Consider the following 13,649-nt stretch of genomic DNA (forward strand, 5'->3'; position numbering starts at 1 on the left):
CTGCGTCTGAGTTGTTTCTTGGGGTAAGGGGATGCTGGGAACTGAAAGAGCCACAGGCAGGGGGCGGCTGTGGTCGGCCAGCCTAACCAGGCCAGACTAGAAATGGGAGGGCTGTGTGTGTGGAACACCTGTGACCTGCGGGCCTGAGAACGTCCTCCCACCTGTGACTCCGCTTCCGGCCGGGGAGGAGCGGTAGTCCCCGCCCCACTACTTGGAGCCCCACGTCCCCCCAGCCGGTCTGCCGCTGGGGACAGGCCTAGAGCGAGGAAGACACAAGCAAGGGTAGAGGCCAGGTACAGAGTTGGAATTGGTTCCTTTATGGAAAAACTGAAAATATAATAAAAATTAAAATAAAACCAGTTTTAAAAAAGCCAGCCCCTGGAGTTTCCACCTCCTGCCTCTGGCCCTCCAGAGGGATGAGGCCCTGACCCCAGGGCAGCAAAAGGATGAGGGCTTTCTGCCCCTCCTCTTCCCCCATTCTATTCCCATCTTAATCTCCACAGTGGGGGCCCCGGGAGGAACCAAACCTGGGTAGGGGAGCAGGGACCCGAGGCCCCGTGGCCCGAGGAGGGAGGCTCGGTGTGCACCCAGCCCCAGAGCTCCCGACCTGTAGTGTGGGCGTGGGCAGGGCCCCTCCTAGCCTGGGCCCAGCTGGGGTCGGGGCTGTTAGTTCCAGATCTTGAGGAAGGAGTCCCAGGAGCCTGTGGCCACAGCCATGCCATCGTCAGTGACCCCAAGGCAGCTCACTCGGTTGTCGTGGCCTGCGAGGACACCTGGGACGGAGGGGGACGTCAGAACTCCAGCCTCGTTTCCCTGTCCCCGCCCACCCCCTGCTCATCTCCCAGCTCTCACCTGCACGGTCGCCCTTCATGGCATCCCAGATGTTGCAATTGAAGTCGTCGTAGCCAGCGAGCAACAGCCTGCCGCTGCGCGAGAAGGCAACAGAGGTGATGCCGCAGATGATGTTGTCATGGGAATACATGAGGAGCTCCTGGTCGGCCCGCAGGTCAAAGAGGCGGCACGTGGCGTCGTCAGAGCCCGTGGTGAAGGCATAGCCGTTGGGGAAGAACTGCAGGACACAAGACCAGAGTGGGTGAAGGTGCAGGGCATGGCCGGGAGCCTGGCAAAGACGGGCCAGCCCAGCTCGCCCCAGAACTTACAGCCACGGCATTGATGTCGGATTCGTGGCCGATGAAGGTCTGTCGGCACATCGAATCCCGCACGTCCCACAGCTTGATGGAGGCATCACAGGCGCCTGACACAAAGGTGCGGCCATCGGGGGCCAGTGACAGGGACATCACATCCCCACTGTGTCCAGCAAAACCCACCGTCTGCTGGCCTGTCTCAATGTCCCACAGGGCACTGGAGGGGTGACAGGAAGAAGGAATGGATCAGAGACGGGTGCAGGACAGACTCCCTCTCCCCTACCCCTCCACCCTGTGAGCCCAGGCCCAGTGAAGCCTCCACGCAAGGCGCACCGGGAACCACTGGGTGACAGAAGCCTGCTCCTGTCCCAGGTGAGGAGGGGTCCCCCACTTCCCCCTCCTTCCTGCCACCAGAGCAGAAGGCTGAGTGTTCAGGACAAGGGCTCCGCCGGTGCTTGCGCAAGGTGGGGACTACCCCCCGAGCACGGAGGCGGTGCTCCCTCCCCCCGGCAGCAAGTGCAGGTGAGTCCCCACGGCCTAGCCCTGGCAGGGCCTCACCAGGTGGTGTCCCCAGAGCTGGTGATGATTTGGTTGTCATCCAGGAAGCGGCAGCATGACAGGTACCCTGGGGAAAGGGGCTGGTCAGCCGGGTCTTTAAGGGAGGGCAGCACAGCCCCTCGCCCGCCCCGCAACAGTGCCTGTGCCTTGCCAGGCGCCTCTCACCAGTGTGGCCAGGCAGCTCCCGGCTGACCCTGACATTGCCCTCACGGGTCTTGAGGCTGTAGATGGAGCAGATGTTGTCCAATCCCCCACAGGCCACAAAGTTTCCTGAGGGCGCATAGGCACAGGTCATGACCCAGGAGGAGCGCAGCGGGATGGCATGGACCTGTGGATGAGGGGCAGTGCCCAGGGTCAGAGCCAGCCAGGGCCTGCAGCCCAGCCCCGTCCAGCCTCAGGTGCCACCTCTACCTTGTTGGTGGTGTAGCTGTCCCAAATGATGAGCTTCCCGTCCTGGGAGGCACTGACCAGCAGCCTGTCGGAGAGTGGATGGAGACGCAGAGGGGTCAGGGTGGGAAGCCCCCTCTGGAGGCAGGACACCCTTCCCCCTCTCCCATCTGGTGGCAGACAACTCCCAGCAGCAGCTGAGAAGTTCCTGTCGGTATGGCCCCGTTTCCCATCCCCTGGGGATGTCTGGGAGTCATGGGCTTCCCAAACAGACTTGGCAACAGGGGCATCCTGTTTCTGGCACCGGATGTGCAAGGCTACCCCTGCCCACCCTGCCCGCCATAAACTCGGCCCAAGGCAAACACGACAGCTCAGCACACAGCCCCAGCCGCACCCACCTTGAGTCTGTCCCCCAGTGCATGGCGTAGATTTTTGCCAGGTGCCCACGAAGGGTCCTCCGTGTCCTCATTTGGATTCTCCCCACTGGGTCCAGCCCAGCTGTGATCTGGAGGTGGAGGCAGGACGGGCTCAGGAAAGTTCAGGCGGCAGGGCCCTCTGAGAAGTATGCTTCCAACCCGTGCTCCTTCCCTAAACCCAAGTGCAGCCCTGGATTCACCTCACCTGGGTCAGTGTTGAATCCCCACATGCTTTTCGGGCATCCTGTAAGAGACGGCAGAGCCATTCAGAGAAAGGTACGAAGAGAAGACAGGAAGAGAGAAAAGAGAACAGGAAACAGGGAAATGGAGAGGATGAGACAGGAGAATATTAGGGTACCCCCACCACAAGCCACACACAAACCCCTCCCCTGGCCCGGTGCACACAAGCCACCCGGCCCTGCCCGCTCAGGCGCCCCAGCCCGGGCAGCCAGGCCCTCACCCGGATCTGGTTCCGGAGCTGCTCAGCCTCCTGTCTCAGTTGCTCCAGCTCACTCATGGCGCCGGGCCCGTGGGGCGGGGTTGGGGGCGGCTGGGGGCCGCGGGACGGGGGCTGGGGGAGGCAGCTCCTCGCCGCTGGCCCGAGGCCTGGGGGATGCAGGGCTGACGTCAGGCCCAAGGCCGCCGGGGAAGAAGGGGGAAAGGCGGGGTTGAAGCGCGGCCCGGAAGGGGTAAGTACCGGTCGGAGGGGGAGGGGGCGCCAGCGGTGGCCGCGGTCCCCCGGACAGAGCACGGCCCTCTGGCACGGGAAAGACGTAGCCGGGGAACAGCTGACTTCCCCAATCTTCCTCCCGCCCCCCGGAAACGGAGCGGGAAGCTCAAGAGGAAGCGCAGGGGAAACCCCTCCCTCGGACAGCAGCCCGGGCGGGACACCCGCGGCAGGAACTGGGGTGCGGGAAGGGGCGGGGAGAGTCCCTTCGAAAACAGACCGGGCGTGCTCCCCGGCCCGCACAGACACCGCCCTCCTAGCACCTAGTTTTAAAAGGGACGGTGCCTCTTTAAATTCACCCCCATACACCGCACACCCTCCACACACACACATCCCCAGCTTCGACTGGGGGTGGGGGAGACCAAAGGGGAAAACTGGGCTGTTCGTGGGGTTGCCTAGGCAACCGTCACCCGGACTGAGAGCACCTCATTGGTGAAGTGCCCCCACCCTAGCCTGGTTGCCGAGGCAACCGCATCCACGGCTGAGACCTGTAGGGTGGATGACCCCACCCCCGGCCCCATCGCCCCCGCCCGACCCAGCCTCCCGCCCCTCCCCAGAACCAGCCAGGGTGGCTGTTTACAGGATTTGGGAAAAGCCGATTGGGCACTAATAGGTTCGGGACGGCTCACCCCGGATTATCCCTGGGCCGGCTGCGCCCCATTAGCCGCCCGCGGCGGGTGGAGGCGAGAGTGGCGAGGTAGCCAGCCCCAAGCCGCTGCTCCCTCCAGCTGCTAGGCCGCCCGCTCCGGCGCGCCCGCAGAAAGCCCGTGGGAGCCGCTCTCGAGTAATTAGGGCTTCAAAGAGAGGTCCCGGGCCCCGAGGCGCGGAGCTGCTCTCTGCCAGGCGCCGGCGGGCGGGCGAGCGGGCGGCCCCAGGCGGCCCGGCTCCCCCAAGAGCCCAGCCCGCTGGCTCCGCGCCGGGGCCCCAGGGGTCTGGCTGGCTCCGCTCCAGGGCCCGGAGTCCTGCCTCCCACCTTTGGACACCTGTGTGATCTGGCCATGCACACTGCACTCTGCCCACCCAGGCGTCCCCCATCCTGCTCCCACTTCCCCCGTACCCTGGGCGTTCCTCTTCCCCACTGACATTTCCCCTCTGTTCAGCTTTTCTACGCCAGCGCCAGAGGACGCCCCTCCAAAAACGGGAGGGGGCAAAGCCCACCACCCCACTTCCCCAGCTCCGCACAAAGCCCCTTCCTTCCAGCTGCCGGCAGCCCAGGAGGGGCGGTAACGCCAGACGCCCGGGGCAGAAGGAAGCAGGCCGGGAGGAAGCCGCTGGGGGCGGGGGCGACGCTCCCAGACCTCAATCCCCATCACTCTCCAGGGCCCCATAGGCGGACCCGGGTTCTGGGCATACAGCAGCCGGGGATACCACGGAGAAATGGGGGTGCAACCACCTCCGCAGGTCTAGTGGGGAGAAGAGGAGGGGACAAGGGAGGGTCTCCGGATCTGGCAGCTGGAAGGCGCGGGCCGGTGCCGCGCTGCGAAGCGCAGTGGGCCTGGTCCTCCGGCCCCCACGACCTCCATTTTGCCCAAATGAAAGCTAGGCGGGGCGGGGGGGGGGCCGCCTGGGAGCTAAGCGTGGGGTTAGGACTACTAAAGGGAATAGGGTGCCGAGGTCTCCGGTCTAGGGTAATGGGGCCAGAAACACGGGCCAACCCCAAATCGAGGTGGAGACGAGAAGGGTAGCCTCACGGCCCTGCCTGCCTCTGAGGATTCTGGAGTTTTGCAAGGCGAATGCCGGCGGGGGTGCGAAATGCGAGGGCACGAGGGGTGCTATCCAGGGGCAGGCAAGGGGGTGGTAGAGGTGGGGAAAGGGGGCGGGGCGGGGCTTAGAGGAAGCCCCGAATTGAGACCCCCCAACTTCTCAGGGAACAAGAGGTAGGTGGGGCTGGCCTGGGACCTGGGCTCTGGCAAAATAACCCCGATGGTGCAGCGAGAGCGTGCGTTATTGGAGGCGAGGGTCCCCCAGTTTCCCTTCCGGGTTTGGGAGCGACGGGGCCAGAAAAAGGGAGGGGAGGTCTGGAGAGTTACGTCCGCTCCCGAGAGGCCAGACCGGGGAGACAGACAGAAGAGAGATTCCCCCATGGGAATTTGGGGCTGGGGGTGGGGGATGAGGACTCCTTTTATCAGCGGAGGTACCTGTGGCGGTGGGACTCTGCGAAGGGTCGTAGAGGAGCGCGGGAGGTCCTGTCTTCCTCCGCGGCGGAGGCGGCAGCGGCGGAGACGCGGATGGATTTCCTCAGTCACCACAACTCACCGTCCAGCTCTGCTCTCCCTAGAGCGGAGGGATCCCGCCCGCCAGTGACGCGGCCGTCGCCGCCGCGCCCAGGGCCCGGCTGGGCGAGACCAACTACTTAGTGGGGGGAGCACGGAAGGGAAAATACCACCTAAGGGGAAAATATTGACCCTGTCACATCAAAGATATTATTCCACACTATTTCCACGCAAAACGGACCAAAACAGATGCTTTGCTTCCCAAAGAGGCGCAAGACATCTCCCCCGGGACTGGCAGAGATGGTACCGGCATAGGGGAGGGTGAAACCGCTGGATGATCACGTGATCTACCCTCCCGGATTGGGCGACTCCAGACTGGGAAGGGGAGTTCGACGCCCCAGTTCTCGCCCTGGCTCCGCCCCCTGCATGTGAGACTACGCCCCTACTTAGGGGGCGGAGTTAGAGAGATCCTGACCCGCGCAGGGCTAACCCGCAGGCCTCAGCGCTGTAGAGGAAAGGGCAGCGATGCCGAAGGTACCCGAGCAGGAAGGAGTGGGGGCAGCTCCGGCCCCTGGGAACTCAGGTGTGCTGTGAGAAAAGTCCTGCCCAGGCAGTGCCCCCACGTTGCCCAGTGGGCTTTTGTAGAACTCTTTACAGGGCTGCATGACACCGTAATAACAACTCATATTTATTGATTTCCATACTTATTTAATGCTCACGACAATATTATGAAGTTAAGTACTGGCACTGTTCCCATTTTATAGTAGTGGAAACAGATTCCTAGGGCTGCAGAGTTAAGATATGAACCAGGGCAGCTTTATCGACTTTACTGTGTGCAGTGCTAGCCTCTTGATGAACCCCTGGACCATCCCTGTAAAGGGATGAGAATGTAAGTATAAGCCTCAGTTTCCACATTTACAAACTGAGACTATTGATAGCTAACTGCCCTACAAGTCACCTTGGATTGTTATGAGATCCCCAGAGATTGTGAAAATGTTTTGGTAAGTTCAAGTCAATGAATAGCCTTCGAGTCCTCATGAAATTTAAAAGTAAAAGTATCAAAAAAGACACTTTTCATGTAACCTCTGTTGAAGGCATTACAAATAGTTTTCAAAGCACCAATTTTGGTGGTGGGGTGCTGCAGATCTTAGTTCCCCAACCAGGGATTAAACCCGGGCCCCAGCAGTGAAAGCACTGAGTCCTAACCCACTGGACCGCCAGGGAATTCACGTCAAAGCACCAATTTTTAAAGAAAATAAGAAAAAAAGTCATTCTTACTTAAGCACAAATTCCATGTATGTGCACTCACCAATTCAGTGATATATTAGCAGTAGATAAGAGATGTCAATTAGAATTTGGAAGGGACCTTATATTTACTTCAGTTTCAGTCTACAGATGGGCGAAGTGACTTCCCCAAAGCCATTTAGAAAACTAGCAGCCGATGACTAGAACCCAATTTTGTTAATCTCTCTAGGGCATCTACACTGCTTCCTCTCACTTGGGTTCTGTGCTAATATGCTTCCTTGTTTTAACTCAATCAGCAAATATTTACTGAGTCCCAAAGATGTATCAGGCACTGTCTTAGGCCCTGGTGATACAACCTCGAATTTGTGCACCCTCCTCTGCCTGCAGGGCGCTTACAATCTACAGAGGAGACAGATGGTAGACAACCATGGAAATAACTATTAGTACTGGAGGCTTGGAAGTGCCATTTACTGAGAGCAAAGCACTTGGAAGGGGATATATTTGGGGAAGAAGATCAAGAGTTTGAAGTTGGGACATGTTAGACTTGAGGTGCCTAGGAGAGGTGCAAGGCAGAATGCTCAGTAGTGGCTGTCGAAGCAGGTCTGGGGCTCAGCAGGAGTCTGGGTTGGAATAGAGCCTTGAGAATGAGTGGCATTATAGAGCAGATGAAATCATAAAGAGGTTCAGGGAAAAGACAAGATGGCCTAAGACCAAGCCCTGAGGAACTCCAACATTTAAAGGTCAGGCAGAGGAGTACAGGCTGCCAAAGGAGAAGCCAGAGAGCTAAGAAGAAAATCAGGAGAACGTGGAATTCTGGAACCCAACAGAATTTTTGGAAAATTCTGTCCCCAGAAAGGAATGGTAAACTGTGCTGAATGCTGCAGAGAGGTGAAACAAGGCTGGACCGGGACGTGGGCATAGGATTGACTACCGTGGAGGCTGCTGCTGGCTTGGTCTGGAGCATTTGCAATCGATGCTTTGCTTGCAGTGGGCTGAGGGCGAGTGAGAAGTGAGGCGGTGGAGACGACCAAGGTGGCCAAGGCTTTGGGAATCTTGGCTGGGAGGGGGGTATAGAAAGGTGGGGCAGCAATGGGAGGAGAATGTGGAGTCAAGAAATTTGTGTTTTGATGGGAGCTCCTGGAGCTTGTTTAGATAATAATGAGAAGGGCTTCCCTCGTGGCACAGTGGTTAAGAATCTGCCTGCCAATGCAGGGGACACGGGTTCAAGCCCTGGTCTGGGAAGATCCCATATGCCGTGGAGCAACTAAACCCGTGCGCCACAACTACTGAGCCTGTGCTCTGGAGCCCGTGAGCCACAACTGCTGAGCCCGCGCGCCTAGAGCCTGTGCTCCGCAACAAGAGAAGTCACCGCAGTGAGAAGCCCACGCACCACAACGAAGGGTAGCCCCCACTCGCCACAACTAGAGAAAGCCCACGTGCAGCAACAGACCCAGTGCAGCCAAAAGTAAATAAATAAATTTATTTAAAAAATAAAAACCTTGTTTATAAAATTTTTTTTAAAAAGATAATAATGAGAAGGACAGAGTGGAGAGAGAGGTGAAGATAGAGACAGGTAGATGATGACCAATCTCTCTGAGAAGGCAGAAGTCCTGGAGCACATGTGGAAAACCTGGCCCTGGTGGGTCAAGGGTCACTTCCTCCTCCCTCTGACTGTTCTTTCTCAGGCTTCTCCTCAGCCTTCTCCTCCTCTTCAGGACACTCTGGAAACATTGATTTTCTCAGGATCCCAGCTTCAGCCTCCTCTTCTCACTCTCCATGTTATTCACTGCTGACTCCAGTCACTCCTGGGACTTTCATTACCCCTTAATTGCTCATCACTCTCAGATCTCTGTCTCCACGTGCAGACTTGGTGTCTGTCCAACTGCAGCCTGAACATCTCCACCTGGACGTTCACGGACAGTGATGCACTGGACTCAGCTCGTGCTATAGCTTCGACCAGCTCACAAGAGGCCACTGTATACCTCTCTTCCCAACTCCTTGTTCAATGATGTCATGTTGATAGTAGTAACTTGTCATCGTTGTGATGAGAGTATATACACCATGGAAGTCAGCAAATGCTTCAGATCAAAATTCCCCTTCCCCAAAGAGTTGATTGTCAAAACAGTGACTGCACACCACTGTTTACAGATGTCTCATATTCAGCATATTCAGAACTAAAGTATGGGGCTTCCCTGGTGGCGCAGTGGTTGAGAGTCCGCCTGCTGATGCAGGGGACACGGGTTCGTGCCCCAGTCCGGGAAGATCCCACGTGCCGCGGAGCGGCTGGGCCCGTGAGCCGTGGCCGCTGAGCCTGCGCATCCGGAGCCTGTGCTCCGCAACGGGAGAGGCCCGCTACCGCAAAAAAACAAAACAAACAAACAACCTAAAGTAATCCTTTTCCACCCCACCCTATCCTACCCAACCCTACTTCTCCTCTGAATCTCCTGGCCCAGTTAACAGCACAACCATCTGCCCAAGAGCTTTCCTCATATCCAAAAGATTGTCAGTTAGTTAGGCTACAGTCCAAGCTGCTAGAACAAAGAGTCCCCAAAATTCAGTGGCTTAAGTGACAACCCCAGAATAGATCCTCCAGGACTGTGGGGCATCTCAGCCATCCTCAACCTGTGGCTTCCATCTCTGGGTCCAATGTGGCCCAGGAGTTTCCCACTATTGTATCTGAATCCATCTTTTGGGAAAGGGGGTGGCATGGAAGCATGAGTTCTTTCCTGTTTAAGGACACCACTAACTTCTATTCAGAAGTCGGCCAGATGCAAGGAAGGCTGGGAAATGTAGTCTGTAGCCATATACCCAGTTAAAATATTGCTCATAAAGGAAGAAGGGGGACTTCCCTGGTGGCACAGTGGGTAAGAGTCTGCTGCCAATGCAGGGGACGTAGATTCAGTCCCTGGTCTGGGAAGATCCCACATGCCGCGGAGCAACTAAGCCTGTGCGCTGCAACTACTGAGCCTGTGCTGTAGAGCCTGCGAGCCACAATTACTGAAGCCTACGCGCCTAGGGCCCATGCTCCGCAGTAAGAGAAGCCACTGCAATGAGAAGTCTGCGCACCGCAACGAAGAGTAGCCCCCGCTCGCCACAACTAGAGAAAGCCCGCCCGCAGCAACAAAGACCCAACGCAGCCAAAAATAAATAAAATAAATAAACTTATTTTTTTAAAAAAAGGAGGGAGATGGCTATTGATATAAGGCTAGCAGTCTATGTCATCAGTGAATACATCTTGTCAGTGCTACCTCTCCAGTATTGCTTAAATCTATCCGTTCTACTGTACGCCGGCTGCTATTACCTTGGGTCTTGCCTATTTCCTGGCCTTTCAGGATAGTCCCTCTCTAATCAACCTACCAAATAGCTGCCAGAAGGTATCTTTCTAAAATGCAAGTTGGATCATATAACTTTGCTGTTCAAAAACCATGCAGTAGGGCTTCCCTGGTGGCGCAGTGGTTGAGAGTCCGCCTGCCGATGCAGGGGACGCGGGTTCGTGCCCCGGTCCGGGAGGATCCCACATGCCGCGGAGCGGCTGGGCCCGTGAGCCATGGCCGCTGAGCCTGCGCGTCCGGAGCCTGTGCTCCGCAACGGGAGAGGCCACGGCAGTGAGAGGCCCGCGTACTGCAAAACAAACAAACAAACAAAAAACCATGCAGTAATTTCCCACTGACTCCATGAGAAGGGCCAAACTTCTTTGCAAGACACAGAGGCCGGGTCTTTTCCCCTCTATTAAGAATGCCTAGGGGCTTCCCTGGTGGCGCAGTGGTTGAGAGTCCGCCTGCCGATGCAGGGGACGCGGGTTCGTGCCCCGGTCCGGGAGGATCCCACGTGCCGCGGAGCGGCTGGGCCCGTGAGCCGTGGCCGCTGAGCCTGCGCATCCAGAGCCTGTGCTCCGCAGCGGGAGAGGCCACAGCAGTGAGAGGCCCGCGTACCGCAAAAAAAAAAAAAAAAAAAAAAAATTAAAAAAAAAAAAGAATGCCTTCCACCCCCCATTCCAATTCTACTTCCTGTCAGCTGGGAAATTTTTCATTTTCTTAGTTTAAATATTGCCTCCCTAACTACATCACTGTTTGTGCCCCACTGCAGTGCGGGCTCCATGCCTGTTGCAGTCTTTACTGGACTTTCTTTCTGGGCACTTGCCACCTGCACTAGGGGATCCCTGGGAAGTCAGGGCACTTGGCTTGTCTGGAAGAGGTCTGGGTGAGAGCTCACCAAGCAAAGAACAGACCCAAACAAGATGCTAAATCCTATCCAAGGTGTGGGGTCTAGGGGTCATGGTCCTACCACCTTCAATATCATTACCAGGTGCTCAGGTTTGGCCAATGTGAGAACCTCCAGATGACTTTATTGAGCTAATTGTTTAATCATCCATCTTCTAAAATAGACATTAAACTCAGTGAGAGTCACATCAAGTTATATGAGCCATTTTATTCCCAGTGGCTCTCAGGCACCTGGAGAACGTCTAGGAAACGAATAGAAGTATGGCAACATTTTCCCCAGGACCAATCATCTTCACATGCCACAGGTCAAATCTCAGCTGTCCCTTACCAGCTGAGTGAACTTGGGCCAGTCATTTACCTCTCCATGCCTCTGTTTCCCTTGCAAAATGGGGATGATGATCGGGTCATTATGAGGACTAAATTACTTAATATTTGTAAAGCATTTATAACAGTGCCTGGCACATAGCAGATGCTTTGTGTTTGCTAAGTAAAAACAGGGTTCAGGCATGAACGAGTCAGTCTTTGACTATTTTTCTAGTTTCATCTTCCCCTGACGCTGGTCTCTGCCACCAGCTCATCTCCAACTCTCCTATTTCCACGTTTGGACCTTTGCTCCCACTGTTCTCTGGGTGGAAGATCTTTCCCACCTTGTTCACCAGTGACCCATTTTTATCCTTCACAATTCAAACTTCGCTTTTAGAAGTCTCCCTGGACTCTCAGAGACAGGTAGCCCCTCCCTCCTCTGGGCCTCCATTTCACCCCCACTTTCATGCCTGTCTGAGCTCCCCACTGCACCAAGACGCCTTGAGAGCAGGGATATATCTTATGCACCTTAGTATTCCCATACCTTGTACAATGCCTGGCACACCGTAGGTATAAAAGATGTTTGTTGATCAATGAATGGATGAATGAAATATATTAATAAACTTTACCTTAACCACTTCCATCATGCAGTAGAATATCATGTCACATCCTATGACAAATGGAAATTGGCCACAGTTGACTGGGTGGTAAATCAAGTCTAGTCGGTAGTTTGCTGACTTTAGCTTTTCCACCAACCATGAGAGGAAAAATCATTTTACCAGATAGACTACAGATTTCTATGAATAAATGGATAATAATATTAAAGTCTCAAAAATGCCCTAGGGATTTTCTGAAGACCCAGTGTTTGCTGAATAGCCCTGTGTGCCCAGCTCTTAGCCAGGAACTCGATTCTGGCATCAGATTGAGTCCTCACCACCAGCTGTCCTGCAAATGGGGACAGTGAAGCTTGCAGAGGGACACAGAGGTGTCATGAAACAAGGTCATCTGTCAACTGGCTGATGAGAGATGTGAGTTCTCGTCCTGGCTCTGCCCCAGTGAGCTGTGTGACCCAAGACTTGGCCCTGCCTCTATCTGGGGAAATCCCTATAAAATCTAGGAGTTGTATCCATGATCAGTAAGGTTTCCCCTGACTGGGGTAGTTTCTGAATATGAGATCCTGACTGGGATGGGGGAGGGGACAGTGGGAATCGACAGAGTGAATTTACAAGGGAAGTGAAGCAACATCATTCGATGTCAACAAAAAGGAGAGGTGCAGACCATGAATAGAATCACTTTCCCCTCCAGTGTTCTCCTTTCTCACCTCAGCATTTTGAAAGATGAAGAAATGAGGCGCTGAGAGGTTAAGGGGCTGTTCCAATTCATCCAGGCCTCAATTTATAGAGGACAATGACTGACCTAGGCTCACTCTGGGATATTTCTGTTTCCCAACTCCTGAATCAGCTCAACCCCCCCCCCCCACTGAAGTCTCCAGTCTGGGGAGCCAGGCCTGGGCTCAGAAACAACCCTGGGCATATGAAATGCCACTGTCGCCACTGGGTAACGGATAAGCCAGCTCAAACCATCTGTCCTTTGGCTAAGGAAGGGTGGAGTCCCTTACATAACGATTATCTGTTGAGCTGAGAACCTTCAGGGCCATCCAGCCATCACAGAGAACCCTCTTCCAATGCTACCTCTGGTCTTATTGCCCCCCACCCCTAAACAAGTAGGTGGGGAGTGCCCCCAACACATGCACATATGCATATGCAGACGAATGCTGACACACTCACATATGTACAGGCACAAACCTACCCATATGCTCACATAAGAGTCTCTCAATTGAGCTAGGCTGTCAGAGCCACTCCTTCGCCTTCTCTTTCAAAACTGCTGTGGAGATGGCCTCATGCCAGGAGCCAAGAAGGACCTAGGAGCCTATGAGGGGAAAATCTACTTGCTTGATAAATAACTCCTGAGAAGAACAGATGAAAAGAGAGAGAGAGGAAAAGGAAGCTAAAGCTGGGTTAGCTAAGCGCCATGGGTGAACGTGTGTACATGTGCATACACGTGTGTATGTATAAGGCCCAGGCACCAGAGAACCATCGAGGAAAAGAGGGACCATCAGAAAGACAAGGGTGGCAAGAAACGGGGAGAAAATGGAGACAACCCCTTCCCGTACCTCTCCCTCTCCTTCCCTTCCCTCCCTCTCCCAGTGATTTCATTCAGTCCTGGGTATGGCAGAAGCTTGCTTAGGAGCCTGAGAATGGACGCGTCTCGGAGACTATGGCGCCCTTTTCTAGACCCCATTTTAGAAAGTAAGGCAGCAGGGGCCCCGTCAGTCACCCTACAGTCTCCGAATGCACAAGGTCTCCATCTCTTGCGTACCCCTGCTCTCTGCCAGCCTATCCCTTAGGGCCGGCCTCGAGGTCCTTGTTAATCCC

The 13,649-nt window shown here is 55.6% G+C and overlaps 1 protein-coding gene across 1 annotated transcript; it reads right to left on the reverse strand.

The window, feature by feature from the left end:
* Window positions 1–294: 294 nt before the first annotated feature.
* Window positions 295–5,823, reverse strand: GNB2 (G protein subunit beta 2). Its single transcript, XM_059036750.2, has 10 exons — window positions 5,372–5,823; window positions 2,967–3,112; window positions 2,712–2,750; window positions 2,489–2,595; window positions 2,115–2,178; window positions 1,869–2,031; window positions 1,704–1,770; window positions 1,161–1,362; window positions 853–1,069; window positions 295–773 (listed from the first exon to the last, which is right to left on the reverse strand). Exons 2-10 carry the CDS (start codon window positions 3,021–3,023, stop codon window positions 667–669), a joined length of 1,023 nt encoding a protein of 340 aa, XP_058892733.1. The 5' UTR covers window positions 3,024–3,112; window positions 5,372–5,823; the 3' UTR covers window positions 295–666.
* Between the last annotated feature and the right edge of the window lie 7,826 nt (window positions 5,824–13,649).

The sequence above is a fragment of the Kogia breviceps genome, chromosome 14 (genome assembly GCF_026419965.1).
Source record: "Kogia breviceps isolate mKogBre1 chromosome 14, mKogBre1 haplotype 1, whole genome shotgun sequence".
In the NCBI taxonomy this organism is placed as follows: Eukaryota; Metazoa; Chordata; class Mammalia; order Artiodactyla; family Physeteridae; genus Kogia; species Kogia breviceps.

Coding starts and splice junctions, on each gene's coding strand:
- GNB2 (XM_059036750.2), bottom strand. CDS start 3,023: ATGAGTGAGCTGGAGCAACTGAGACAGGAGGCTGAGCAGCTCCGGAAC. Junction 2,596..2,711: donor GGGATTCAACACTGACCCAG/GTGAGGTGAATC, acceptor CTCCACCTCCAG/ATCACAGCTGGGCTGGACCC. Junction 1,771..1,868: donor GGAGCTGCCTGGCCACACTG/GTGAGAGGCGCC, acceptor CCCTTTCCCCAG/GGTACCTGTCATGCTGCCGC.